The sequence below is a fragment of the Mauremys reevesii genome, linkage group 2, assembly GCF_016161935.1.
Source record: "Mauremys reevesii isolate NIE-2019 linkage group 2, ASM1616193v1, whole genome shotgun sequence".
NCBI classification, from domain to species: Eukaryota; Metazoa; Chordata; order Testudines; family Geoemydidae; genus Mauremys; species Mauremys reevesii.
Window position 1 is genome coordinate 146,257,586 of NC_052624.1, and position 26,945 is coordinate 146,284,530.

Here is a 26,945-nt window from a genome sequence, read left to right on the forward strand (position 1 = left end):
CAGTGCCCAACCCTCAATGCTCAGAAATCAGGAGGCAAGTTCCCCCCCAAATTGTGAGATTTGGCTTCAAAGTCCTAAATGTCAGGCTGTTTCTCTGCCTTCTGGCATCTGCCTCTAGGGGGTGATGTCTTCAAGCTTTTTGCCACAATTATGAGGGCGAGAAATGTTTTTTAATGAAAGCCGAGATCCTAGAATCTCAGAGATCCAGGAGCTGGGGGTTTTCAGAAAAATAGCAATGACTGAGTGTGAGACTTGTAATGAAATCTGGCAATACTGGATAATGTATGGGGTACGTCAGCAACAAGGCTTTTGACTGTTAGAGCATTAATGTTCTGCAAGATGGCGTAATATACTGTACATAGAACCAAGCCACAGAACCACGAGACTAACCGATCCCTCTTCCAGAACACCTGTCAGACCCTAGGAATCTCATGCATACAGTGTCACACAGATGCACTCTAGGGCAGAGGTGAGCAAACTATGGCCCACGGGACCCTCCTGCCTGGCCCCTGAGCTCCTGGCCTGGGAGGCTAGCCCATGGCCCCTCCCCTGCTGTTCCCCCTCCCCCGCAGTCTCAGCTCGCCCTACCGCCGGTGCAGTGGGGCTGCGAGCTCCTGGGGCGGTGCAGTGGGGCTGCGAGCTCCTGGGGCAGCGCAGCTGCAGAGCCCAGACTGACTCGGTGCTCTGTGCTGTGTGGTGGCGTGGCTGGCTCCCCAGCCAGGTGGTGTGGCTGTAGCGCCGCCAGTCACTGGTGCTCCAGGCAGCACGGTAAGGGGGCAGGGAGCAGGTGGGGTTGGATAGAGGGCAGGGGAATTCAGGGTGGTGGCCTGGGGGCAGGGGTGTAGATTGGGGTTGGGGCGGTCAGAGGACGGGGAACAGGGGTTGAATGGGGGCAGGGATCCTGGGGGCAGTAAGGAAGAAGGGGGTTGGAGGGCTGGCGGGGGGCAGTCAGGGGGCAGGAGTACTCAGGGTACAGGGAGAAGGGATGGTTGGAGGTGGCAGGGGTCCCGGGGGGGGGCAGTCAGGAATGAGAGGAGGGGTTGGATGGGGTAGTGGGGAGAACTCAGGGATGGGAGTTCTGGGGGCTGTCAAGGGACAGGGAACGGGGGTGTTGGATGGGCTCAGGAGTCCAGGGGGGCCATTGGGGATGAGAAGCAGGGGGGGTCAGATGGGGGCGGGGCCAGGCACAGCCTCCCCAACCGGCCCTCCATACAATTTCCGAAACCCGATGTGGCCCTCAGGCCAAAATGTTTGCCCATCCCTGCTCTAGGGCCACCAAGATAACATAGCAGCTAGCATGTCAAATGGGGTGTAACATAATGAAAGAGCATTTGACCACAGCTCAGGCTGTTACTGGTTCAAGTTCTCCTTGACCACAAGATGGGGTTTCAGGACGAAGAAAGTCAAGAGATGGGGTCCCTTTGACCATGAAGGGGAAGAGCATCTTCACACACTGACTTGCCAACCTGGTGAAGAGGGTCTGTTGTATCGATCTCCAGGGTCAAAAAAAGTTAAAGGTGTTTATAAACTCTGACTGTCCCACATTCAAACAGCGATGGGTCCAGGGCGGGTTCTACAGAGGCCTTGGGCTACACAGGCAAACACCCGAAAGCATTCATTCCAAAGTGGCAAATTCAGTGCGCAACATCCAGAAACGAAAACAAGCATTCCCATAGAAACTGGAATGGAGGGATTATGCAAAACAAACAATGGAAGCCTATTAAAGTCTCTCTCCTTTTGAAGTCTGCTATTTTCATTAACAATCTTTCTTTGATGAAAAGAAAAGGGTTAATGTACTCTCAGTCCTGATGTCTGAAGGGTATTCACTTCTCTGTGAACAAACACACAGCAACAGGTGAGGGAAATATGGCTTTTGTTGTTCTGCGCACAATATTTTAAAATTCCTCAAAACTCTGCATATATTATTTGTCAAAATAACACAATATAATCACACCAGTTTCAATTATTTTGGTAATTTATCTCAAAATACCTATCAGCAAGTGTCTGTAACAATACAGCCAACAACAAAAATTCAGGACAAATAGATTCCTTACTAGGCATATTAATACAGAACTTTTAATAATTAATTTAAACTACAATATAGAAATGTATTTCCCGCACCGCTCAGAAGCAGTGCAAAGGCTTGGGGGTGTCAGGGTAATGGAGGAGCTGGGGGAGAGGGAAGTAAGTGGGAGAAGTAGGGAACAGGGTTTTTGGGGGGAGGGATTGTTAGGGAGTTGGGCGCTTCCCCCATGCAGACCTCAGATGACCCCAGCTTCTCCCATTCAGTCAGGCACATCTGCCCCTGTCCCCCCTGTGTCCCTGCACTTCCACTCCCCCATGTGTCCCTGCACTGCCACTCAGCCATCCCCTGCCCCCATCCCCATGTGGCCCTGCACCCCCACTCCCATTCAGCCCCAGTCCTATTCTGTCCTCCTCACTAGCCCTTCTGAATCCCGGTGTATGTAACCCCCCAACAGCCCCATGTGCCCCCCCTCTGTTTGTCCACCTCCCATATCCCATCACTCCCCACCTGGCCCCTGCAGACACACGCTGTGAGAAAAGCAGCCTCTGTCTCTCCCCATCAACTGCTGGCTGCTACAGTGAGCTGGCTGCCCTCTGTTCTGGCACCACAGCAGCCCCTGGTGGGCAAAAGGCATAAATGCAGTGCCTCTCTGGCAGAATGAATTTTCTGTGGAGAAAAAAAATATTGGGGGGGCTTTGAGCAGGGGGCTGGACTAGATACCTCCTGAGGTCTCTTCCAACCCTGACATTCTATGATTCTACGAATTCTGCATGTGTGCAGTGGCGCAGAATTCCCGCAGGAGTAGTTGATATCTTTAGAGCATTGGACGGCTGGTCGGTCATGATTGGATGCTTTGGCTGGTAGGTCGACCACAAACATCTGTTGCTTGGGGCCTGGCTCACATTCTGGTTAGGGACATCATTTTGTTGTGTCTTTTCTCCTTAGGCAGGGCAGGGTTGTGGACATCTCATCTCACTGTGCTGATGCAGTGCAGCTGATTTCAGAGTGAGCGATAGGATAGAAGGAAAGATGAGGAGCTGAAAATAACACAAAAAGAAGGAAACAGAACATTATCTCTTAGGTGCCTCTGCAGTGCTGGGAATTAGGTAACCCCACTGAGGACTAGATGTCATGATGGTACGATGGCATCTGGGACTCAAGGGGGAAAACAAAAGTTCCTTAAACAAGAGGAAGGCCTAATGACCTTCCTCTTGGGAAGAAATTCCTTTGGCCTGGTCTGCTCTTTCTGTCTGGGGGTCAGGAAAGATGAGGTGGGGTAACAGGAGCTGGGACAAGATGACCGGAGTTGGGATTCATTGAGTTGACATATGGGTTGGGAAGAGATGTAAAAAAGTTCTACCAATCCCAAAAGATCGGACACGTTACCTCACAGGTTAATGAATATTCCAGATCTTACCCAAATACATGCTTACAGCCAATTCCTATGATCTAAACTAAAATTTATTGAAAAAGACAAGAGAATGAGTGTTGGTTAAAAGATCAGTGTACATACAGAAATGAGTATAATTCTTGAGGTTCAGAGTTATAACACAGGTGGAGAGCTTTGCAGATGCAAAGAGTTCTTTCAGAAATGGTTTGTATTCAGGGTGGTCCAGTCAGCACTGGGATCTCGGTCCCTGTGACTTAAGCTTCCCCTGCATGAAACCTCAAGCAAATCTAAGATGACAGGATCAGGACCCAAGCCAGTTTTTATACAGTTTGAGGCCCTCTTGTGACAACTCGGAGGCCCTCAGTGAACAATAGACACTCATTTCCTAAATGACGCCAGTAATTATTCACACAGATCAACATAAGGCAATTGCCTGTTTTTCCACCATTCGCAGATGATTTGCTTTGCATTTCAAAGAGAAGTGAATACAGCGATAGCCTAGGTTTACAGTTCATTTAACTATTAAGATGTTCTTTTGATCTCTGAATTAACAAAATACAGCATAGACAGGGACTGATTTTTTTGTTTGGATTAATTTAGTCTCTGTCTGGTTTTCTTGCACTTGTTCATAACATTCATTATTGAAAACACCATGGCCTATTTTCTACGGTTAATTCCCAAGCAGGTAAAAAAATTAAAGTATGTAAAAGTTTATAAAATGTCACAATGCCCTATGATTTAATCTCAGATATAAATGTTTAGGGTCAACAATCACAATGGGCCCTAAACCAGGTTCAAAGGGGGCAAGTGGCAAAAATCTACAGCTAGTGTAGTAGAATTTTATGTTTGTATTTTGTATAAATTTGTATTTGAGCTGATTTCAAGGCAGTAATAGACCTTTTAGGGTCACCCCTTTGTTGTAGGTTTAGTATTTTAAAATAAGTAAAAGAATGCAATGATTGTTTTCTCTTGCATTGCAATTTGATGTTCCTGTTCAAATGCTCTGTGTAAACTAATTCTGTGGGGGGTGGGGGGTGAATGAGGAATGTGTGTGTTAAGAAATAAGTAGAAAGGCCATCACCAAACCAAATGTTCTAGAAAGGAACCAAAACCACACACAAGGGCGCCAGAAGGTTGCAACACGCCCCTATTGAAATGTCAAGGGCAAATTAACAACTAAAAATAAAACCGGAACCTATCAATGGGAACAAAATAGCTGTAATCAAAACCAGCATGGGGTTACTCCCTAAAAAGAAATAAAAAAACAAAATAAAAAATGAAGAAAACAAGCACCCGTCAAACAACAATTGATTACAGCATGATGGTGCAAAACTCATTGGTCCCAATGAAGGAAAATCACTATATAAACAGGGGGCCTTGCCATGAAACTTTGTCCTGCCAAGACTTCCCCGGTGCATCGTGTCGCGACCGACAGAACGCAGCTCCTACCTACCCGTGATCAACCTAGCTGGCCACTAGATTGATCCGGACTCTGGACTGGTAACTATAACATCGACTGGCGGGACTGTGTGTGTGTGTGTGTGTGTGTGTGTGTGCGTGTGTGATTGAATTGTTGGATCTTCAATAAATGTGGCATATTGTCTTTTCCCCTAAAAAAGATCCCGTGTGCTTCTTATAAGCATAACATTTTAGGTGGAGAATTGTGAAAGGGGGAAGACATGCACCGATAGTTGAAAATACTGCCAAAAGGCATCCCATATGTATATAGTGATCGATCATTCAGGTGTGCACACCCCCAGTCGTAGAGGTGCCGAGCAACAGGGGGAGGATTAAAGTCCTCGCTATGACCTGTCTGTCACAAAAAACTATACAAATTATATTGTTTGTACAAACTGTCTAGGTATAAAGAACAGGAGTATTTGTGGCACCTTAGAGACTAACAAATTTATTTGAGCATTAGTGTCTAAGGTGTCACAAGTACTCCTGTTCTTTTTGCGGATACAGACTAACACAGCTGCTACTCTGAAACCTGTCTAGGTATATACACCCGCCTCTCTTTCCCCGCCCCCTCCCCCCCCCCCCGGTCATAGAAGTGCTGGGCCATAAGGGGGAATGTGACGTTGTACTCCATATGATTTTATGAAAATATGCTAATAAATGTGAATATAATGTAACTGGAATATGCTTCATGCAAAAGGTCTCTTGTATGTTATCATTACTAAGCTTATCTACTGAGTATGTTCATCCTATCTGTATGTATGTATCATTCTTGTATCTGAAACTAGGAATATAAAATATAACTCTGAGGTCCTATTGCAGCTATGCAAAGTGGAGGCTATTAATACTGGTTTAGAATCTTGATGGCTCCCATCAGCTAGGACAATTGACTGTAGATGGTTCTGTTTACTTGCAAGCCTTCCTGTGAGTCCGGCTGGGAAGAATGAAGGCTTGGGGGGTCTCACAGGACATGTGACCATGTCACCTGGTACTAGAATCCATCTTAAACCTGATGCTTTTCCATTTAGAAGCAGAGGTGGGGACCCGAAGGGACAAAAGATTCCTGCCTTGTGCCAAAGGTATATAAGGGGATGGAACAGAACAAAGGAGGCTGCAGTCATGAGAAATCCCCTACCTACCACCTGAGCTGGAACAAAGACTGTACCAGGGGAAAGGCTTGGGCCCAGACTAGGAAGGAGTCTAGTCTGTGAAAGAAGCTTATTGGAACATCTCTGAGGGTGAAGTTTCATCTGTAATCAGTTTCTTAGTGTATTAGGATTAGACTTGCGTGTTTTTGTTTTATTTTACTTGGTAATTTACTTTGTTCTGTCTGTTATTACTTGAAACCACTTAAATCCTACTTTTTACATTTAATAAAATCACTTTTGCTTATAAATTAACCCAGAGTAAGTAAGTAATTCCTGGGGGAGCAAACATCTGTGCATATCTCTCTATCAGTGTTATAGAGGGAGGACAGTTTGAGTTTACCTTGTATAAGCCTTATACAGAGTAAAATGGGTTTATTTAGGAACTGGGTATCTGGGTGCTAGAGGCAGGAGCACTTCTTAAACTGTTTTCAGTTAAGTCTTCAGTTTTGGGGGATGTGGTTCAGACCTGGGTCTGTATTTGCAGGAGGCTAGCGTGTCTCGCTCAACAAGACAGGGTTCTGAAGTCCCAAGCTGGCAGAGAAAATGAAGTCAGAAGTAGTCTCAGCACATCAGGTGGCAGTCCCAAGGGGGTCTCTGTGACCCAACCTGTTACAGGGAGGATTAGAGTCCTTGCTTCTACCTGGCTGGGAAAAATTGCATAGGTAAATATACCCTTCATAGAATATCAGGGTTGGAAGGGACTTCAGGGGGTCATCTAGTCCAACCCCCAGCTCAAGGATTGAACTCACAACTCTGGGTTTAGCAGGCTAATACTCAAACCACTGAGCTGTCCCTCCCCCCAACCCTTGATTGTAGCAGGATCAAGCCCAAAAGGTCAGGTGCTTAGTGGTTTTCCGCCCCCCGCTGCTCTGTCAGGCAGTGTTTTTAGTGAGTATAGACTTTTTGTGTTTTGTAAGTCCCAGCACAATCATGGGCAAATGAAAAATAAATTTCTTGAAGACCTCACTCTGAAGAATGTAGGAGTGTGGAATATTGTTGTTGTGATTTCACAATTTAAAAAAAAATGTTTAAGAAAAGGGACCAGGAGGTGGGCGGGCTAGTTAAGGAGCCCACGCTCCTTGCTAAATGGTTAGTGGAACAAAGCCTGTCCCCATGGGAAGGAACGGTTCAGCAAGGAAAGCAGGATCGGGCCCAGACAAGCAGGCAGGCAACAAACAAAAAAATTGAAAAACTAGTTAAAAGCCCTGAGGGGCATAGTGGCAAAAGTAAGAAAAGGAGTAAGTACAGGCATGGGGATTTCAGATCCCTGGGACAATACTTGGAATAGTAATATCTGGGCTAATAAAAGTGTCATTTAAAAAAAAGCAAGTAATTTAAAAAAAAAGTAAAATGTTAACTCTGCAAACGCTGAAGAAAATAAAGCAGTTAAACTTTGTAAAAATATTTTTAAAAGAAGTGTTATAAAAAGAAAATTCTTGGTTTCTTTGCAGCCATTCTGAAGGAAAAATGAGCCCTTTTCCAAAAGAATGTCTGTAAATAAACCAAGAAAAAAACAATCTAATTTAAATCATTTGACTATAAACAATTTAGTTTAACTTCCTCCAAACATATACAAATGTAATCTATGTACAGCTGTGTAAAAATTAAAGCAATATAAAAATATTTTTTTAAAAAATGTGTAAATATTATGTAAATATGTGCAGTTTTAAGGACCTAAATCAGTGGTCTCCAAAGTGGGGTGTGTGCACCCCAGGGGGTGCGCAAGAGGATCCTTGGGGGTGCGCGGCAGGAGGAGCGGGTTTTTTTGCTTCAGCGTGGAAGGGGGTGTGTGATCAAAAAAATTTTACTGATAGAGGTGCACGATCAAAAGAGTTTGGAGATCACTGACCTAAATCAACACTCCTGATTTGTAGGTTTAAAATAAATTGGTTTTGTTTTGTTTTTAAATAATACCACTAAAATCCTTTTAACTCTTTCATTCAAAGTTGCAAAACTAATAAACACAGTTTGCCAGAGTATTGTCTGGCTTTAGGGTGACCAGATGTCCTGATTTTATAGGGACAGTCTCGATTTTTGGGTCTTTTTCTTACATAGGCTCCTATTACCCCCCCACCCCCTGTCCCAATTTTTCACATTTGCTGTCTGGTCACCCTATCTGGCTTTGGTATTTAGCATTTAACCCTTAAGGTACCTTAATGCTTTATAACATTCAATATCTTTTTAAAGACCAAAGTCGTGGCTACAGCAGGACAGTCAAAACCAAAAAAAATAAGAAAAAAATTCTAAATTTGTTTTTTGGTAACAAAATAGCAAATAAAAACTATAGTAAAAAAATTAAACATTAAAAAACAAAACAAAAAACAGTGCCCTTCTGGAGCAACAGGAGGGGTGAGGTGCACAAAACAAAAAAAGCAACATTCAAAACGCTGAGCCTTAAGGTGGCTCTAAGTAATCAGCCTGCCACTTTAATAAGGGTACATAAACTCTAAAAGCACAAAAAACAAACAAAACAAAACAAAAACCAGTTACACCTTATGTAAAAATTAATATGGCTAATAAAACGTTGTAAAAGTTAAACTATCCAAAAAATGTGCTTTTTTTCCCCCAAAACATGTGCAGTGCATATTGTACCAAAAAAATTAAAAAAAACCACCATGCTACTTAATTAAAATCCTATTAGGGCTCCTTATAGGTTGTGTTTTCTTTTTCAAATCGCTGTGTGTTTTAAAAGCAAAAATTAAAAATAAAAAGTAATCAAAACTCTGGTAGAAGTTAATTGTGTCCCTTTTAAAACAGTCTCTGAGCTCTGCTAATGGCTTTAAATCCAAAAGCAAGCCAAAAAGCATCTGTATCAATGCAAATTACCTAACTAATTAAAAAAAAAAAAACCTGCCCATAAATGGCAGCACAAGAAAGCCGCACATAAAAAACATACCTAATCAGCAAACAAACTACCTAAACCCCCAAAACTCAAATTATAACCCTCCAAAAAATAAAAAAAAAATCAAACCTAAAAATAAAAAAGGTTAACCCGAAGTTAAAAAAAATATACTTTTTTTGTGCTATGCTAAAATCTAAACTCAAATACAAAAGGGGTTTGCTTATATGCATAACGCCCCTACCTTTTAATTAACCAAAACCCCAAATATATAATTAAATTAAATTAAGCCTATGCAAAAATTTAAAAAAAAACATTAAATGCACTGGCCTCAAACAAATTGTCTAAATAAAAGGCATGGTATAACAAAATACTTTTAATAAATGTAATATTAAACACTGAAATAATTTTAATGTTAACCAGTACCACTGTAACAATGTCAAGTGTATAATTAAAAAAAAAAACCTTTAAGGTTATATGGTAATAATGTTTCTCAGCTGTTACCTGTAACTAAACTTAAAGCTTAGCACAGCAAAAAAAACCCATTGCAAACCTGGTCTGCTGTATTTAAAAAACACCACCACCACCACTAAGGTACATCAAGCGGAGTGCCCCAGGGGTCGGTCCTAGGGCCAGTTTTGTTCAACATCTTTATTAATGATCTGGATGATGGGATTAATTGCTCCCTCAGCAAGGGGGCTGGGGCACATGACTTACGAGGAGAGGCTGAGGAAACTGGGGTTATTTAGTCTGGAGAAGAATGAGGGGGGATTTGATGGTAGCCTTCAACTATGTGAAGGGGGGTTCCAAAGAGGATGGAGCTTGGCTGTTCTCAGTGGTGGCAGATGACAGAACAAGGAGCAATGGTCTCAAGTTGCAGTGGGGGAGGTCTAAGTTGGATATTAGGAAACACTATTTCACTAGGCGGGTGGTGAAGCACTGGAATGGGTTACCTAAGGAGGTGGTGGAATCTCCTTCCTTAGAGGTTTTTAAGGCAAGGTGCCTTGCCATAAAACCTTGGGTTTGTCCTGCCAAGACTTCCCCGGAGCATCATGTCGCAACTGACAGAACCTGGCTCCTCCCTACCTGTGATCAACCTAGCTGGCCACTAAATTGATCCGGAATCTAAACTGGTAACTATAAGATTGACTGGGGCGACACTGTGTGTGTGTGTGTGATTGAATGCATGTGCAAATTGTTGTATCTTCAGTATATGTGGCATATTGCCTTTTCCCCTGAAAAAAATCCCGTGTGCTTCTTATAAGCATAACACTAGGTATATAAAAAAGTGACCTTTAAGAGCGCTAAATGTTAGATGGGGGGAACAGAAAATTACAATAGGATCATAGAAGCAACAAGAAGCATAACAGTGGAAGAATCTGCTCAACATCTGAGATGTTTATACGTAAATGCAAGGAGTATGGGGAATAAACAGGGAGACCTGGAATCATTAGTACATAAGCTAAATTAATTGGCATCACAGAGATTTGGTGGGATAAATCTCATGACTGGGATATTGGTAGAGAGGGGGTTTGCTTGCTCAGGAAGGTCAGGCCTGGAATAAAGGGAGAAGGTGTTGCATACATCTAGAATATATACAGAAGGAGGTGAGAGGCAGACCAGTTGAAAGTCTGTGGGTGAGGATAAAAGTGGGGGGAAAAACCAGGGGGGAGGGATGTCATGATAAGGGGCTACTATAGACCACCCACTCAGGAGAAGGCAGTAGATGAGGTTTGTCTAGAACAAATACAGCAATATCCAAACACAAGACCTGGAGGAATGCAGGACCGTAACTGCCTAGACAGCTGTTGCAATAGTAATACAGTAAAACACAATATGTCCAATAAGCTCTTGGAATCCATTAGGGACAACTTTTTGTTTCAGAGGGTGGAGTATGTTATCAAAGAGGCAACCATTTTAGACTTAATTGGGACTAACAGGAAGGAATTGGTAGCAAATCTGAAGGTGGGAAAACAATTTGGGTGAAAGTGACCATGGAAAGATAGATTTCATTATTGTAAGGAAAGAAAGGTGTGAGAGCAACAGAATAAAGACAATGGACTTCAAAAAAGCAGCCTGTGACAAACTCAGAACTGGTAGGTGAGATGTGTGGTCCCCATTTATATTTCAATACCTGCCCTCCATCCCCTCTGCTGTGGACTAGCACGCTCAGCGGTGATACGGTCACTGGAGAGGCATTGACCTGCATGGCCTATTATAACCTCAGCTGGAAGCATGAGAAGATACATGACACAGGTGTGGGTCAATGGATGCTGCTACGAAAACCTTCCGACTCAAGGGCATGGCACACACACGCACCCACAATTGGAACATAGATAGGGATCACACATCTTGAAGAACCTCCAGTTATAGGTAAGCAACTTCCTCTTTCAGTATGACCAAATGGAAGGTCATATATCTAGGAATTGGACTGAAATCAACAAGATGAAATTCAGTACAGACAACGGCACATAGGAAGGAAAAAACAAATGCACAACTAGATGATAATGGGGACTAACTGGTTAGATGGTCATACTGCAGTAAAGGATCTGGGGGTTGCAGCAGATCACCAACTGAATATGAGCCAACAATGTGATGAAGTTGCAAAAGAGGCTAATATCATTCTGGGGTGTATAAACAGGTGTGTAGCCTGTAAGACACAGGAAGCAATGGTCCTGCTCTACTCGGCACTGATGACACCTCAGCTGGAGTACTGTGTCCAGTTCTAGGCACCACACTTTAGGAAAGATGTTACAAATTGGAGAGAGTGCAGAGGAGTGCAACAAAAATGATAAAAGGTTTAGAAAACCTGACGTGTGAGGAAAGGTTAAAAAAACTGGGCATGTTTAAGTCTTGAGAAAAGAGACAGTAGGGGACCTCCACTCTGGAAAAAGTCTTCATATCCATTAAGGGCTGTTATAAAGAGAACAGTGCTCGGTTGTCCACTGAGGGTAGGACAAGAAGTGACCAGCTTAGGGAGGGAGATTTAAGGTAGATATTAGGAAAAACTTTCTACTGTAAGGGAAGTGAAACTCTGGAACTGGCTTCCAGGCAAGGTGGTGGAATCCCTGGGAAGTTCTGAAGAACAGGTTGGACAAACACCTGCCGGGATGGTCTAGGTTTACTTGGTCTTGCCTCAGCGCAGGGTCTGGAGTAGATGACCTCTCACGGTCCCTTCCAGCCCAGCATTTCTATGATTCTATGTTTCCAGCTCCCTCTGGGAATTGGAACCTGCTGCCTGGCAACATGAATTGCTTCTCCATGTGACTCAGGGTGTGTAGTATTCAGTGTAATCGGGTATTGTTCTGCTAGGCAAACTCCATTAGCATCTGTATCTTCAGTGGATGTTTTTACTTCCGCAGAGGAAACAGGACTATTCGGAACAGATTAGTAAAGAGTCAAATACACAAGAAGTCCAGCCCTGGTAGAAAGTAAATCCTAAGCACTGGTCCAACAACCGAGAAAAATACATAGGCCAGTGTGGCCTCAGAAGAACCAGACCAGGCGCCAGGAGAGAAATTCACCCCTTGCAGAGCAGTGGCACAGCCCAGCACAGGGCCAATGTACTGACTTATGCCACTCGGTTCCTATTTTGAGGGCTCTGTTGGTGCACCGGCCTGTGCTGGCCCTTGGCACAGGGTGCAGTTCCCCCGGTGTGCGTGAATGGGGACTAGATTCAGAGAGACAAGAGAGCAGAGGCAATAACTGTGGCTTGACCTAGCACCTTCCATCCAGAAAGGTCCCGGTGCCCTTCGCGCCATGCACACGGAGATCACTCGCTTCCCAGGAACATGCACCTGAATGCACAGGGCTCTCCCCTCAGAGCTAAAAGAGAGCAGCTCCTTTAACCTATAGCAGTGACAGGCCCCAAAGACTCTTGGTGGGCTCATCCACCAGAGGGTGAGATCACACCTGCACATATGCCCCTTCACACGCACGTGTAGGCATCCATGCATACAGATGTGTACTCACACATGCACACGTATTATAGGGATTAGTGCAAAACGCACCTATGGACACACACTAAGGTGATCCTACAGTGCCTTTTTTAAGCCCTGTCCTGGATGTCATGACTTTTTTTGGCAAAAGTGGGCATTTGTCCCGTTTCCTCCTGCCGACTGATCATCAGCTGACAAGAGCAAACTGGACAAATGCAGTTTTGCCCAAAAAGTGGGTTGTGACCCCTGGAGGGGTGCGGAGAACATGTGGGGGGAGGGAGACAAGCAGAAATGCCAGCCCTGACTGTGCAGGAGGGAGGGCTAGGGAGAGCAGCTTGGGCCAGCTTTGGGGGCAGAAGGGGGTCTTGGGCCAGCCCTGTATGCAGGAGGTAGAAGGGGCTTCGGGCTGGCCCCGTGCAGGCAAGAGGTAGGGAGGGCTGGGGAGGGGCACGTGCTGGCCCCGTGCAGTGTCCCGTTTTCCCTTTAAGAAAATATGGTCATCTACCACAAACAGACACACAAATGTACCAACTCACGCAGAGCAGGTGAAAAGGGTGTAGCTGCCAAATACTTCTGAGATAAGTGTGCCACGTGAAACAGCTGTTTTGCGGCGGCAAGCGCTGGGAGGAGGGGGAATGCGGCGCACTCCGGGAAGAGGCAGGGCTGGGGCAGGGATTTAGGGAAGGGGTCCAATGGGGCAGGGAGGGGGCAAAGTTGGGGCAGGGACTTTGAGGAAGGGGTTGGAATGGGGGCAGGGCAAGGGGCAGAGATGGAGTCGGGGTGAGGGGGGGGTTGAGCACCCTCCAGCGCTGGGAAAAGTTGGCACCTATGACTCACATAAGCGTCAACGTAAAAAACCTCACTACTTTGCGACAGCAAATCAGAAGTGATGTCCATTTTTGGGGTGACTGAGACATCTTTGGTGGGTGGAAATGGAATATATTTGTACAGTGTGTGAGCAATTTACATTAACGATGGAGAAAACGGCCACATACTAGTACTGCTAGTTGTGCTGAAGCCCTGGACAATGCAGAGTCAAGTAGTAAGAAACACATGACGAACAGAAAGTTTGATAAAAATTATATTGATTTTGGTTTTATGGAATTTAGGGTTGGATGACTGCAATGTGTTGTATGCTTACAAATCCAATCAAATTAAGCAATGAAACCTGCAAAGTTGGAATGACTCCTCCCAACAAGGCACCAGGAGCATAAAAATAAATCCAGAGACTTTTTTCAACTAAAGAAAGAATACAATGGACAGAAAACTCAAATGGCAAACATAACATTTGTTCCTGAAAAGATACTTTGGTTCGCAAAGCCCTGGCTGGGATGATTTAGTTGGGGTTGGTCCTGCTTTGAGCAGGGGGTTGGACTAGATACCTCCTGAGGTCCCTTCCAACCCTGATATTCTATGAGTCTGTACTAGAGACTCATGGTTTTAACGATGATGGTGCTGGTTTCAACCTCCCCGAATGACCATGCTGTTCTGTGGGGTCCTAGGGCAGGGATTCTCCAGAGCCACATCCAGCCAGTAGGAGGGACTCACGAAGGAGGCTTGTGAGCTGGGAGCAGTTTCCGTGCTGGGGTGGGGGAGAGGAGATCCCAAGACGTTGTTCACAGACACCAGGGCCAGAAGGGATGGGTAGAGGCATCTGGTCCATGAGTACAGGGTCACCTGTGTCCCAACCTGCTGGGGCTGATGCAGGAGTTTAATGAACTGCCATTTTGTAGCCAGCTCCCTGGTGACATAGACGTCCTTCAGGCCAATCCACAGCATGCTCGCACGCCGCAGGGTGTATTTACCCACAGGCTCTCTGCACATCCTGTGAGAACCGTTAGGCTCTGCGCAGCACGCTCTCTCGCTCTCGGTTCAACCTGTTTCCTGCAGTAGCATTTCTGCCAGCAAACGCAGGAGGAAGTGTGAGGGAGCTCCAGACGTCTCCCTCCCAGCCCTGTCCCTCGGCATCGATTCCTGAGAGGGAGAGGTCGCTGGAGCCACAGACCCATGGAGCGGAGGTGTCTAGTTTGGTATCTTGATGGCCCCACGGCTGGAAGGGATTCTCGGCGCTTCAGAGGAGCAGGAGTTTGAGAGGAAAAACAACGTTGGTATTTCTGCCTTCAGCCTCCTGCTCCCTCCCACATCTGCTGTCATCCTCCCCAGCGCTCTGGCACCCCTATGCTCCAGAGGTTTCTGTCTAGGGATCCACCAAACACACACACGGGTTATGAAGTGACGACGTCTCTGCTGGTTACTCCTTTCTCCCCAAGGGCTCTGAATGGGGGTCTCCTCTGGTCCTCACCCTTCCTCCCCAGGCTGAGCCCAGGGGGACCTGTCCCGCCAGGCCCAGGGCCATGGCCTTCCTCCTCAAGTTCTTCCGTTTCGGTGCGGAGAAGAAGAAGGCAAAACACTACGAGAACGTGAAGCGAGACATCAACCCAGAGGACATCTGGACAGTGCTGGGGGAGCTGGGGGATGGCGCCTTTGGAAAAGTCTTCAAGGTAAGTTGAAGGGGAAGGGCTGGGGTAGACCCAATCGCTAGGCCGAGCTGCGCGGAAGGAAGTCCAGCTCAGCGCTGCTCCAAAGTGAGCGATCAGCCCAGCTGGGCACAGAGCTGGTCCCGTAGCACAGGGGCCATGTGTTTAGAACTGTCCCCGGTGCATCGTCCATTGCTGAGGCCAGAGATGCGGTGAAGGGGTTTATTCCATTGTCTCTAGTTAGGGTGGCCCAGGAAGGAAGAGACACTTGAGGAGAAATGTCCTATATCACTTCCCGGACTCCCGTGGCCTTTGGTGGGTGGGCTATAGACTATCCCCCCCTCATTTGGAGGAGGGGGATACAAATGGGTGACAGGATGGATCCCTGAGCGTAACACTGAACCTCTGGGCCATGGTTTTAAGAAGGGACTCCTTACTGTGAGTGCCCAGCTGAGACACTTTAAAGGGCCCTGATTTTCAGAGAGTGCTGCAACCCCCCATCATCCTCCCTCTCCCCCATCCCGCAAAAATCAGGCCTCTTGAAGGAGGCTCAGGGGCAGCGCCCACAATCACTAGTCACTTTTGGAAATCTGGGCTCTGATATTTCCTTCTTACTATGCTCATATCCTGTACTCCTCTCTTAATAATGTGCAATGAGCCATTTCCCAAATTCTCTTTATTGAGCTGATATTCATAAAAAAGCCTCATAATTGAGCTCCTCCACGGCGCTCCATAATCCTTCACTAATCCGCATGAAGCCCTGTTAAGTAGCGGCATATTAACGCCTTTGTACAGATAGGGAAACTGAGGCACAGAGGTTCGAGCCCCAGAGCCTGACTTTCAGAGGTGCAAACTCCTTGGTGCTGTCAGTTGTAGTGCCGGGAACTCGGTGCTTCTGGAGACCAGGGCCAACATTTCCAAACTTGGGAGCGTAAAGCTGGGAGCTGGATGTAGTTAGTTGCCAGGATTGCTCGCAGGCCCGAGGGAGCTGCGGGGTTCAGAGCACTTGTTTACGAGCCTCGCTATGGCTTCCGCCCTCCAGGTTTGAACATGTTGGTCCACATAGGGTCAGGCTGCGAGCGCAGGTGCCTGCCTCCCCTTGTCCACGCTGCGGGGAGAAATATTTCCATTGGAGGCATGGCAGTGGGCAAAGTGTGGAGGTGGACGCTGGTGGGCAGGTGAAACGTATATTGGTGGGTAATGATCATCATGTAGTGGGAAGGGAGCAGCTTGTCTGGCTCCCCCGTGCAGGACCGGGCCTTGCTGTGTTTTGGAAGGAACTAAGTGAGGGCCTGACCGTGGCCCCTTTATAAGCTCTTGGCTGTGCTAGACAGCTTGGGGGAGGGGGGGGGTGTCTATGTGCAGTGAAACCACAGTGCAAAGCATGAGCTCTGAACAGGAAACTGCCAGTAGTGCTGCTGCTCCGTGCCCTTGCTGCACACAGGCCTGGCATATGCGTCGGCAAAGGGCTCAGCAAGGCTACCGGGCCGGTGGCTATGAGAGCTCGGCACGAAACTGGGCTTCCCCGGGGGCAGGATCCTCAGGACAGCACATGGGAGGACCGGGGAGCTAGAGGAAAGAGCCCCAGGGATGGGATGCTGGAGCCTGATTCTGGGTGGTGTTTGGAGCCCTCGAGCGTGTGTCTGGAAAAGGAAATGGCTCTGCTGGGAGAGGTTTGCACCTATGCTGTCAGAAGCGGCTTCTGATTTTGGGAGACTCGCCCCCCTCCCCCCCTCTGCCCAGGGCCCAGTGCCCTGGCCTGTATCCTACCCTGACAACTGGTGCAAATGCGTCTTCCCCTCTCCAGGGCCGGGTTTCTTGGCTGGGACCCGCAATGGTTGGAAGGTGGGACCAGGTTGGGCAGGGGAGTCCTACCTGCTCCCTGGTAGCCAATCTGATCTGCGCTGTGACGGCCACTCCAGCCCCTCTGCCAGGTCCTGCTCCTGCCTAAGTGAGAGTGGTGGGGGTGGAAAACGTGGTGGGGACAAAGATTCCCCCCAATATTTCCATCCCGTCCCACTGCCCCGGCTCCGACTCTCTGAAATGCAGCACCGGGGCGTCCCTAGGCTTGGGCATCCACCCCCAGACGCTGGCCTAAGATACTAGGCAGAGTGCGGCCGAGGGTGGTTCCGAGCTAGCAGCACAGAGGCCTTCAGAAGGTTTTAATTGACCAGCTGCTGTCCCAGGGACTCCCCTGGCTTTAGCCTTGCTGGCGTACCCCGTGCCTGACTTCGGCCTCCCTCCCCCTGCCCCATGCAACACGAGAGAGAAGGCAGAACACCCGCATCTATAGGTTCGAATGCAACAGAGCCAGGCGCAGCAGGAACAGCAGCTGGCATGGAGGCCATCAGTGTGGGCACACGCCCTTGGATGTGTCCTCTTGCCCCTGGGGAGTGGTGTCCGAGCCAGAGCCTTGGCCTCCTCCAGGTTGCTAGATAGTAGTGAGAGCGCCGAGGGTAATGGGGACGGGGGGTGGCCAGTAAATATCTGTTCAGTTCTCAGTGCAGGGCTATGTATCAAAACAACAGGCTTGATTCCGCACTGGGTTGCAGCAGGTTCCTGGCAGTAGCCGCCATTGGGTTGGAGTGAACTGGCCTGGCCTAGGACCAGAATGCTGCACTGAGGAACCAGGGCCAAGAGAGGTACAAACGGAAGCATTAAGAACCATATGGGAAATTCCACATTGCCTTGAAGCTGAAATGCTGTAGGCAGGACATTACACACTGTGGGAACAGTAGGACCTCAAGATCTTGAGGAAAAGAGGACTAAGCCATGCTCTGTCGGGGTAAAGCAGCCATGCTCTCCTGCCAGGCTTGCTGAGTGCCTTCTTGAAAACACCTTGCAGAGCCAAGGGGCTGCATCCCCAGCTGATGCTGCTCCATTGACTTCATGCCTTTTCCGGCAGTCTGCACCAGCTGAGGATGTGGCTCCTGGGACCGCGCTGACTGTCTCTGGGCTTGGTGGGCACTGTGGTTTCTCAGCCAGTCTCTGACCATTGCTCTACCATAAGCATGGCTCTGTGAGCAATGGTGGTGGCACTGGGGTGGTCAGGCCACTGGCATCGTAAGCTAATGGAAGGCACAAAGGCGGTCTCTAGCAATGAGGCCCATGAACAAGTGAAATCCATCCATCCTCTCCCAGTTGCACAGAGGAGGGTGGAGATGTTTGGCTGGTGAGTCTTGCCCACATGCTCAGGGTTTAGCTGATCACCATATTTGGGGTCGGGAAGGAATTTTCCTCCAGGGCAGATTGGCAGAGGCCCTGGGGTTTTTTCGCCTTCCTCTGCAGCATGGGGCACGGGTCCTTGCTGGAGGATTCCTTGCACCTTGAGGTCTTTAAACTATGATTTGAGGACTTCAGTAACTGAGACATAGGTTAGGGGTTTGTTACAGGAGTGGGTAGCTGAGATTCTGTGGCCTGTGTTCAGACTAGAAGATCATAATGGTCCCTTCTGACCTTAAAGTCTATGAGTCTATGTTGAGGACTCTGAGACTCCTTCCTAAATGTGTTCTGCACTTAGACACCAAGTCGCAGGCACCTTGGTGGACGTTCCAGGGTATAATCCCTGTCTAATTTGTCTGGTGGGACCCCCGCCCGCCCCTCAAACACCGGCTGCAGTTCTGGGCACCTCACTCCCAGAAGGATGTTGCCAAATCAGAGGGACTTCTGAGCAGAGCAACAAAACCAGGGGTGTAGCTACAAAGGTGCGAGCTGTGCCAGGGCCCACTAGGTAATGGGCATCCAGACAGAGGGGCACCTGGAGAAAGCAGGGCCCACTAGTCCCTCAGGGCAAGGGGGTGGCTGGGATGGTGGCCCCTTTGGCTAGGCCAATCCTGGGCCCTGAGTGTAAGCAGCCAGAGAGGCTGTGTGGAAAAGGTGGGGGTGGGGTTCACAGCACCCGGGGATGTATGGGGTGGGGCAGAGACATGGCCCTGCTAAAGATGGAGCGCAAGGTAAAAGCATTAGCCGCTTTGCATGGGAAGGGGAGGGGGAGGATGCAAAGGAGGAAAGAGAAGGGGAAAGTTGAGGGCTAGATCAGAGCTGGCGGGGACCAAGGTGGGGAGCTGGTGGAAGGCTCGAGGTGGGGTTGTGGGGGGTGGATCAGAGAGCTAAAAGGACCTGGAGGGGTGACTGGGTCGGGGCTGGGGGAGCTGAGGTCTGGCCTGAAGGAAGCTGGAGGGGGGTTGAGGGAGAGCTGGGGGCTGGATCATTACTGGAGGGGAGGGAGGGTTGTCAGGGGACCTGCGGATGGGAGGGCTGCGTTGGGGCTGTGGGGCAGCTGGAGTGGAGCTAGGGGGCCTAGGCGGGTGGATTTCAGACTCCGGAAGGGAGCCCCTAACTGAGTCTTGCCCTAGGGCCCTCTGGTGCCTCATTCGGACACTGAACAAAACTGAGCCAGGGCCTGGAGGTCGGTGGCTGTGTGGGCTGGCCCGGCCCCCGGGGAGAGGTGTATCACAGCCGTGGGGCAGGGGAGAGGAAATGGTCAAGGGTGTCCACGCTAGGAGGGATGAGCTGTCTGGGAGCACAGGAGGCTTAGATCCCAGGCAATGGTTCCTTGGCACGTGGTACGTCAGGGCTGGTTCAATGACAGGTACTGGCTGGCTGCGAGGCGCTGGCTGTGCGACCCAGGAGGTCAGCCTGGATGGTCAAAACGGACCCTTTTGGCCTTAAATCGAGGGGGCAGGGCCTCAGTGGGCGTGACCTGCAGCTAGGCCGCTTCCACCAGCTGGGGCTCTGGCCCGATGACTAGATTGTGGAACAGCCCCCGCGGATCTGGTCAGGTCACACAGAGACAGTGTGTTCTAGTGGGTAGGTAACAGCGCGGGAGTAGGACCCCTGGGTTCTGGGCCTTGCCGGCTAAGCTTTGGTAGCTCACCCCCTCCCCCCTCCGTGGCAAACAGGGATACAGCTTTCCTGTGTGACATGCTTTGAGACCTGCTGTTAGGCTGGACAAAATGCTGGGGGGACCCATCCTGGGCCAGCCCCGCTCGGCAGCGTATTGATGGAAGCCGAGACTTGGGGACCTGCCACCTCCGACGGTGCAAACCAGGCGCTGTGCAGTCCCTTCCCTGCAGGAAGCTGCTCAGGAGGCACCATCACTGGTGATGGGCCGGTGGAAGCAGGGACTCTCTGGAATCGCTTCCTAGTGTGGAGGGTTTCGTCAGCCCCAGTGTGTGCAGAGAACTGTTACCATAGCAGCCAGGGGCGGCTCTAGAAATTAGGCTGCCCCAGGCAGCGCGGTGTGCTGCGCCGCCCTTCCTCGGTCCCGCGGCGGGTCCCCTCTTCCCGCGGCTCCGGTTGAGCTCCCGCGGCAGGTCCACCGGAGCCCCGGGACAAGCGGACCTGCCGCAGGCATGACTGCGGGAGCTCCAGCCGCGGGAACAGCGAACCTCCCGCGGGCACGGCTGCGGACGGTTCGCGGGTCCGGCGGCTCCGCTTGAGCTGCCGCAGTCATGCCTGCGGGAGGTCCGGTCGTCCGCGGCTCCGGGGGACCTCCCGCAGGCATGACTGCGGCAGGTCCACCGGCCCAGCCTGCCGCCCCCTAGATTTGGCCGCCCTAGGCAACAGCTTGGTTTGCTGGTGCCTAGAGCCGCCCCTGATAGCAGCGCCGCTTGCCAGCAGCTAGCCAGGCGTCTAAAAGAGCAAGAATCGCTGGTAATTAAGAAACCACAATGACTTCCGCTGGGCCATGAACACGCACCAGAGTGCACGTGTCTCGGCTACTCTGCTGCGCTCTGTGCTGAGAGAGCCAAGCCTCGGGGAGGGGAAGGAACAGGGCTGCCCCAAAACCGTGGCCTCCACAGACAGTTCCAAGCTCCACGCTCTCCTACACAGCCCGGCTGTGAGGTTTAACTCTGGCGCCGCTGCCGGCTACACCCAGCCTTCCTGGAGCGCTGATCTCTCGCAAAGGCATGAGCTCCCGCAAGGAGAACGCCAGCCGGCAAATCCAGCAAACAGCAGCTGCACAGCAGGGAGCTGCTGGCAAGAGCCCAGGTGCCCGGAAGAGTTCGAGAGCGAGTCTGATGTTCCGGTCAGCAGCTCTCCACCCTCTGCGTGTGTCAGTCACAGCTGCTGACTCTAGTGCCAAAAATAATTCTTTGCTGCCTTTCACTCCTCCCAGCCCTGCCAGGCCAGCCTCGCTCTAGGAGAGGGAGCCAAGGCCGGGCAAAATCCAGGCTTGATTTCTTCCTCTACACCTCTGGGCCTCTCCCCTCAAGCACATCCTGAAAGGAGAGTTCTCCACATTCCCAGATGCTAGAGTTAAGGTGAAGACCAACTCACTGTGTAAAGCTTGACCCTTCTGAGTGCTCTCAAGTTTACATGGCTACTCAGGTTGCTTTGAAATTCGGGGTGCCTCATGGAGCCCCAAGTTTTGGTCAGTGATCCTAATTTGGGGCCACTTGCCCAAGTGATTCCTGAGCTACAGTGCCCCCCCAAAACAGCTGTTCTTAAAGTTGACATGTTTTGGCAACTTTTTTTGTGCACAGATAGAGATCAAACCTGGGCTGAGCCTGAGATGGTCGTACCAGTGTCCCAGATGCTTGAGGGCTACCCCAATAGAGACCATGCCACTCTCTGGCTCTGTGGGGGAAACCAAGTTAGTGTTATTACAAAAAATAGTTTGGGTCTCCACGGACGTGTGCACGAGGCAATTCTGGCTCATATGCCAATTGGAGAATGCAGACAGTGTGCAGAGAGAGACATTAAGGGAATGTGAGCTCTGCCTTACGAGCCCTGAATAGCTCAAGGGGGACTGTTCTACCTGCTAAACCTGTGTGTTGCTTGCTCATTGTCAGTTCAAATCCCTTACTAATCTAAAATGCAAAAAGCTCACTTACCAGATCAGTGGTCAGGGTCACCAGTATGCTTAGATGTTTAGTTGCATGTGTGCTGCCCTAGCTCTGCACAGACAGCTCACACAGCAGACCTCATGTGAACCCCCAAATGACCACAAGATCTGTTAAGGGGCAAAGGCACCCAGCCAGATTTATTGTTGACAAAGCACAGTACTAGTATCCCACAGACTCTACCAGACCACTAATACATATATGCCCGTAACAATGGGCCAGCTCAGTGAATGGCAGGACTTTCCATTCCTCACTAGGCTAGACAAAGATACTTTCTCTGAGATACATCTTTATACCCCAGTACAAACAAGCTAGTACTACCCCTCTGACATAGTTAGTTACTGCCCCCCTGACATGGCGAGTTATCACTCAGCTCCTTGTACATGTTGGTTTGATTAAAACATCTTTATTACGTACTGTCATCCTGACCTTATCATTAGCAGGGGTCAGTGTGTTCCTGTTATCCTCAGGGAATGTTTTTGTACCATCAGGGCTGGTGCAACCACGTAGGCAAACTAGGTGGCCGCCTAGGGCGCCTAGTGGTTGGCGGTGCCTAAAAGCCCGCTCAGGCGAGGAGGTGGAGTGAAGGTGAGCTGGGGTGCGGGGGTTCAGGGAAGGCCGCCCGCAGTAATGGGGGGGGGCGCACAGGGGAACCACTCCACTCTGCCTCCTCCGCTGAGCACATAGCCCCCGCTCTAAGTCTCCTCCAATCGGCGCTGCAAGCCTGGGAGGGGAGGAAAATTAGATTGATGCCACGTGCTCAGCGGAGGAGGTGGAGCTGAGGTGAGCTGCTGCGGCGGGGGGTCTCCCCAGGCGGGGTTAGCTTCCGTGGGGGGTGCGGAGTCTCCCCAGGTGGGGTTAGCTGCTGCAGGGGGGCTCTCCAGGTGGGGTTAGCTGCCATGGAGGTGGGCTCCCTGGGCGGGGTTAGCTGCCACGGGGGGGGGGGTGTCTCCCCGGGTGGGGTTAGCTGCAGACAGGGGCGGCTCTAGCAATTTGGCCGCCCCAAGCACGGCGCCACACCACGGGGTGCACGCTGGCAGTCGCTGGTCCCGCGGCTCCACAGGACCTCTTGCAGATGTGCCCGCGAAGGGGCCGCTGGTCCCGCGGCTCCGGTGGAGCATCCACAGGCGTGCCTGCGGGAGGTCCACCGGAGCCGCGGGACCAACGGACCCTCCGCAGTCATGACTGCGGAAGGTCCGCCGGAGCCGCCTGCCGCCCTCCCGGCAAAATGCCGCCCCAAGCGCGCGCTTGGGGCGCTGGGGTCTGGAGCCGGCCCTGGCTGCAGAGGGGGGTAGCTGCTGCGGGGTGGGGGGGGCTCCCCAGGGGGTGGGGGTGGCAGGCTCCCCGGGTGGGAGGCTGGGTTAGCTGCCGTGGAGGGGCGGGGTTAGCTGGGTGGGGGCGTGGCACAAGGTGTACCATCCCTGTGTACCGGCCGGCCCTGTGTACCATCCTTGATATCAGGATGGTCTGGTACCACTTGATATTGGGATGTGTTTGCGTGAGAGCGCTGTGCCTAGCACTTCTTAGGAATGTGTATTTCTGCAATATCAGCCCTGTTCTTGTCAGATTCTGTGAGCAGGTCCTGCCTCATACCAGGCCTCTGATACAAGGGCTTGTGTCTCAGGCTCTCTTCCTACTACAGGATCTAAATTAGCTGTTACCACTCAAAAAAGAGATCTTGGAGTCATTGTGGAGAGTTCTCTAAAAACATCTGCTCAATGTGCAGTGGCAGTCAAGAAAGCTACCAATCTGTCTCATCGTATATGTAATGTAACACAACTACCTACCAACTTTTTTTATATATATATATACCAACTTGCTTGGCAACTTGGGTATTTTCCATCTGGGTCTAGGAGGGCTGGTCTTTCATGCCTTCGTGTTGCACCAAGTCTTGTGTATAACTTGCAGGCAGTTTGATGTTGGAGCAAGTGCAAATCCTTCTTGTGATGACAGGAGAAGCCTTGCACGTGGCTGTTGTTGGGCATAGTCTTTTGAGGGTCTGTTTTGATCTCAACAGTCAGGTCATTGGCTTGTGTTCCTTCCCTGTCCTGCTGATCAGATCTCAGCGGAGAGTTTGTTGCATCATCCTTCACATCTGTTTATCTCTTGTGTTCATTGTGGGTGTACAGATTTGTGGTTTCAGTGCAATATATCCTCAGCCAGTGCTGAATTATATGAACGAGGAGTCATCTGTTTAACACATGGAGCTTGCTTCCAAGTGCATGTTTGTCCTGAGGAAATGATCTGATCCTGACAGGATCTGCCACTTGTAGTACTGGGAGGTCTTTAGCTTGTTAGTCATAGTCAGTTTTGGCCTTTGCATGTCTCTCTCCTTTTGTCTGTTACTCCTTCTAACTCTGCCAGCTATAGTAATGCTGGGGCTATGGGCACCAAGGTACATGTGCCTCTTGACATCAAGCCTTGTGCCAGGCTGCTGCTGATTCCTTCTGTTGGCATGTTTTTCCACCAAGGAACGGCTTGCCATATGCTTCCTTTGTTTGGTGCCGCTTTCTTTAAAAGAGTTTTAGCAAGTTTCACTGTCAGTTCAGCTTTGCCATGTGTACGGGGGTGGGGTGCACAGGGGAACCGCTCCACTCTGCCTCCTCCGCTGAGCATACAGCCCTCGCTCTAAGTCTCCTCCAGTCGGTGCCACAAGCCTGGGAGGGGAGGAGAATTAGAGCGATGCTGGCATGGGTGATGCTGTGATGGGACTTGTCATGGAGTCCCCAGGCCATGCTCTGGAACTGCTCCCCACAAAGCCAGTCAGGACTTTGGGGAGCCTCCTCTCCCTTGGAGCAGACTGTCTTCAGGGCAAGCAGCTCACACGGCTTCACCTTCCTGGGTCTGACCTTGGAGCATTCAGTATCCTCTGCCCCTCCATGCGCTTCCCACAGCGAGCCCGCCCAGGCAGGGTCCTGGGGAAGCCAGAGGGTCCTGCAACCCCACTTTGCAGTCAGACGTGACTCTTAGCCAGCCAGTAAAACAGAGGTTTATTAGATGACAGGAACACGTCTAAAACAGAGCTTGTAGGTACAGAGAACGGGACCCCTCAGCCAGGTCCATTCTCGGGCCCAGTGAGCCAGACACCCACATCTGCCCTCACTTCCCATCCCCAGCCAGCTCCCAACTGAAACCCCCTCCAGCCCCTCCTTCTCTGCTGAGTTCCTTTCCCGGGCCAGGAGGTCACCTGACATCTTTGTTCTCCCAAACCTTTAGCATCTCCTTGCAGGGGGGAAGGGCCGGACCATTAGTTGCCAGGAGACAGAGGGTCGGCCAGAAACTGAGGCACCCACACAGTATTCAGAGGAAACATTAAGAACAGTCCCACTTCCTCACAGGACTGAATTCCCATTGCTGGGAAAATTGCACAAACTCACTGCAAGTAAACTGGGTCCATTGTCTGAAACGGCACAGTTTGGGGTCACATGCTCACTGAAGTGCTTCATTGTTGTGTCTATGATGGTCCCTGTCATAGTTTCTGACAGTTCATCTCTGTAGCGAGTCGGTGTGGCTCCCCTCCTGCCCAGCAGAGGGAGCTCCCTCCCAGACGCCCAAATGGGCTGAGTCACTACTTCCTGTCCCCGCCCCCCGGAAGTCAAGGGGCGGGACAGGAAGTAGAAAAGGAGAACGCCACAGCTCAGTCAGGAGCCAGCCACCGCAGCGAGCAGACGTGCCGGTGGGGGCTCCAGACTGGGAACCCTCTAGGACCTGAGGCGGCGGTCAGGACTGGCCCCCATTGCCCCGTGCCCGGTACGACGAGGAACCCGCGGAACTTCCCCGGGATCAGAACCCGGAGCAGCCGCTAGGACTTCCTCCCGCCCGGTACGAGGAGGAGCCGCCGCCACCGCTTCCGCCCTGCTGTTATCCGGAGGAACCACCGGAGCCAGCCTGGCCGGACTGCCAGCCGGAGTTGCCTGACTTGCCCCCAAGCCCTGGACCTGCAGACCCCATGCCGGTGGACTGGCCCGAACCCATGGCGACCGAGGAGCAGGTACCCATAGAGGGGGAAATGGAATGTAGCCCGGGGGTAGCCGACCCCTGTCAGGCTATAGGCACCGAGGTGCCCATGTCAGTGTGTTGCGGTCAGGACCCCACTGACCAGCGGCAGTGCGAGCTGCTAATAGGGCCCTGGGCTGGGACACAGTGGAGTGGGTGGGCCTGTGTCCCCCCTGCCACCCCACTCACGGGTGGCAGTCTCCCCCTCACCCCAGCGCAGACCGAGACGCCTGCACTAATCTGAGTGGTTGTCATTGCTCAGCTCCTGACACCAGGACCTGAGCCCTGGGGACTATGGTGGTTGTCCCGCCCTGACCAGAGGGTCTGGGCTTACTGACTTTGTGGTTGCTCAGCTCCTGAGGCAAGGACCTGAGCCTTATATTGAACTGCTGTTGCCCAGCCCCCTGCTCCAGAGGACCTGGGCTTATATTGAACTGCTGTTGCCCAGCCCCCTGCTCCAGAGGACCTGGGCTTATATTGAACTGCTGTTGCCCAGCCCCCTGTTCCAGAGGACCTGGGCTTGTATTGAACTTCTGTTGCCCAGCCCCCTGCTCCAGAGGACTTGGGCTTGTATTGAACTGCTGTTGCCCAGCCCCTGCCTCAGAGGGCCTGGGCTTAGTTGAACTAGTGTTACTGCTCAGCTCCTGCGCCAAGGACCTGAGCCCTGAACTATTGGTATTGCCCAGCTCCTGCTGTGAGGATCTGAGCGTAGAACTGCTATTGTGCTGCCCCGCCCTGATTGAGGGCCTGGGCTTACACTGACTGACTGTGTGCCTCGTATTCAGCCCCTGCCTGAGGGTCTGAACCTGTGAACCTTCTTGAGAC

At 50.6% G+C, this 26,945-nt stretch overlaps 1 protein-coding gene across 2 annotated transcripts in view; it reads left to right on the forward strand.

Annotated features, from left to right (window-relative positions):
- The first annotated feature begins 14,647 nt into the window (after nucleotides 1-14,647).
- The window catches only part of LOC120398877 (serine/threonine-protein kinase 10-like), a 51,186-nt gene continuing 38,888 nt past the window's right edge, over nucleotides 14,648-26,945 (forward strand). For both annotated transcript variants that reach the window (XM_039526621.1, XM_039526622.1), the window contains exon 1: nucleotides 14,648-15,300. In XM_039526621.1, the coding sequence (XP_039382555.1) occupies nucleotides 15,154-15,300 (147 nt within the window). In that variant the 5' untranslated portion in view covers nucleotides 14,648-15,153. The remainder of the gene's footprint in view (nucleotides 15,301-26,945) is intronic.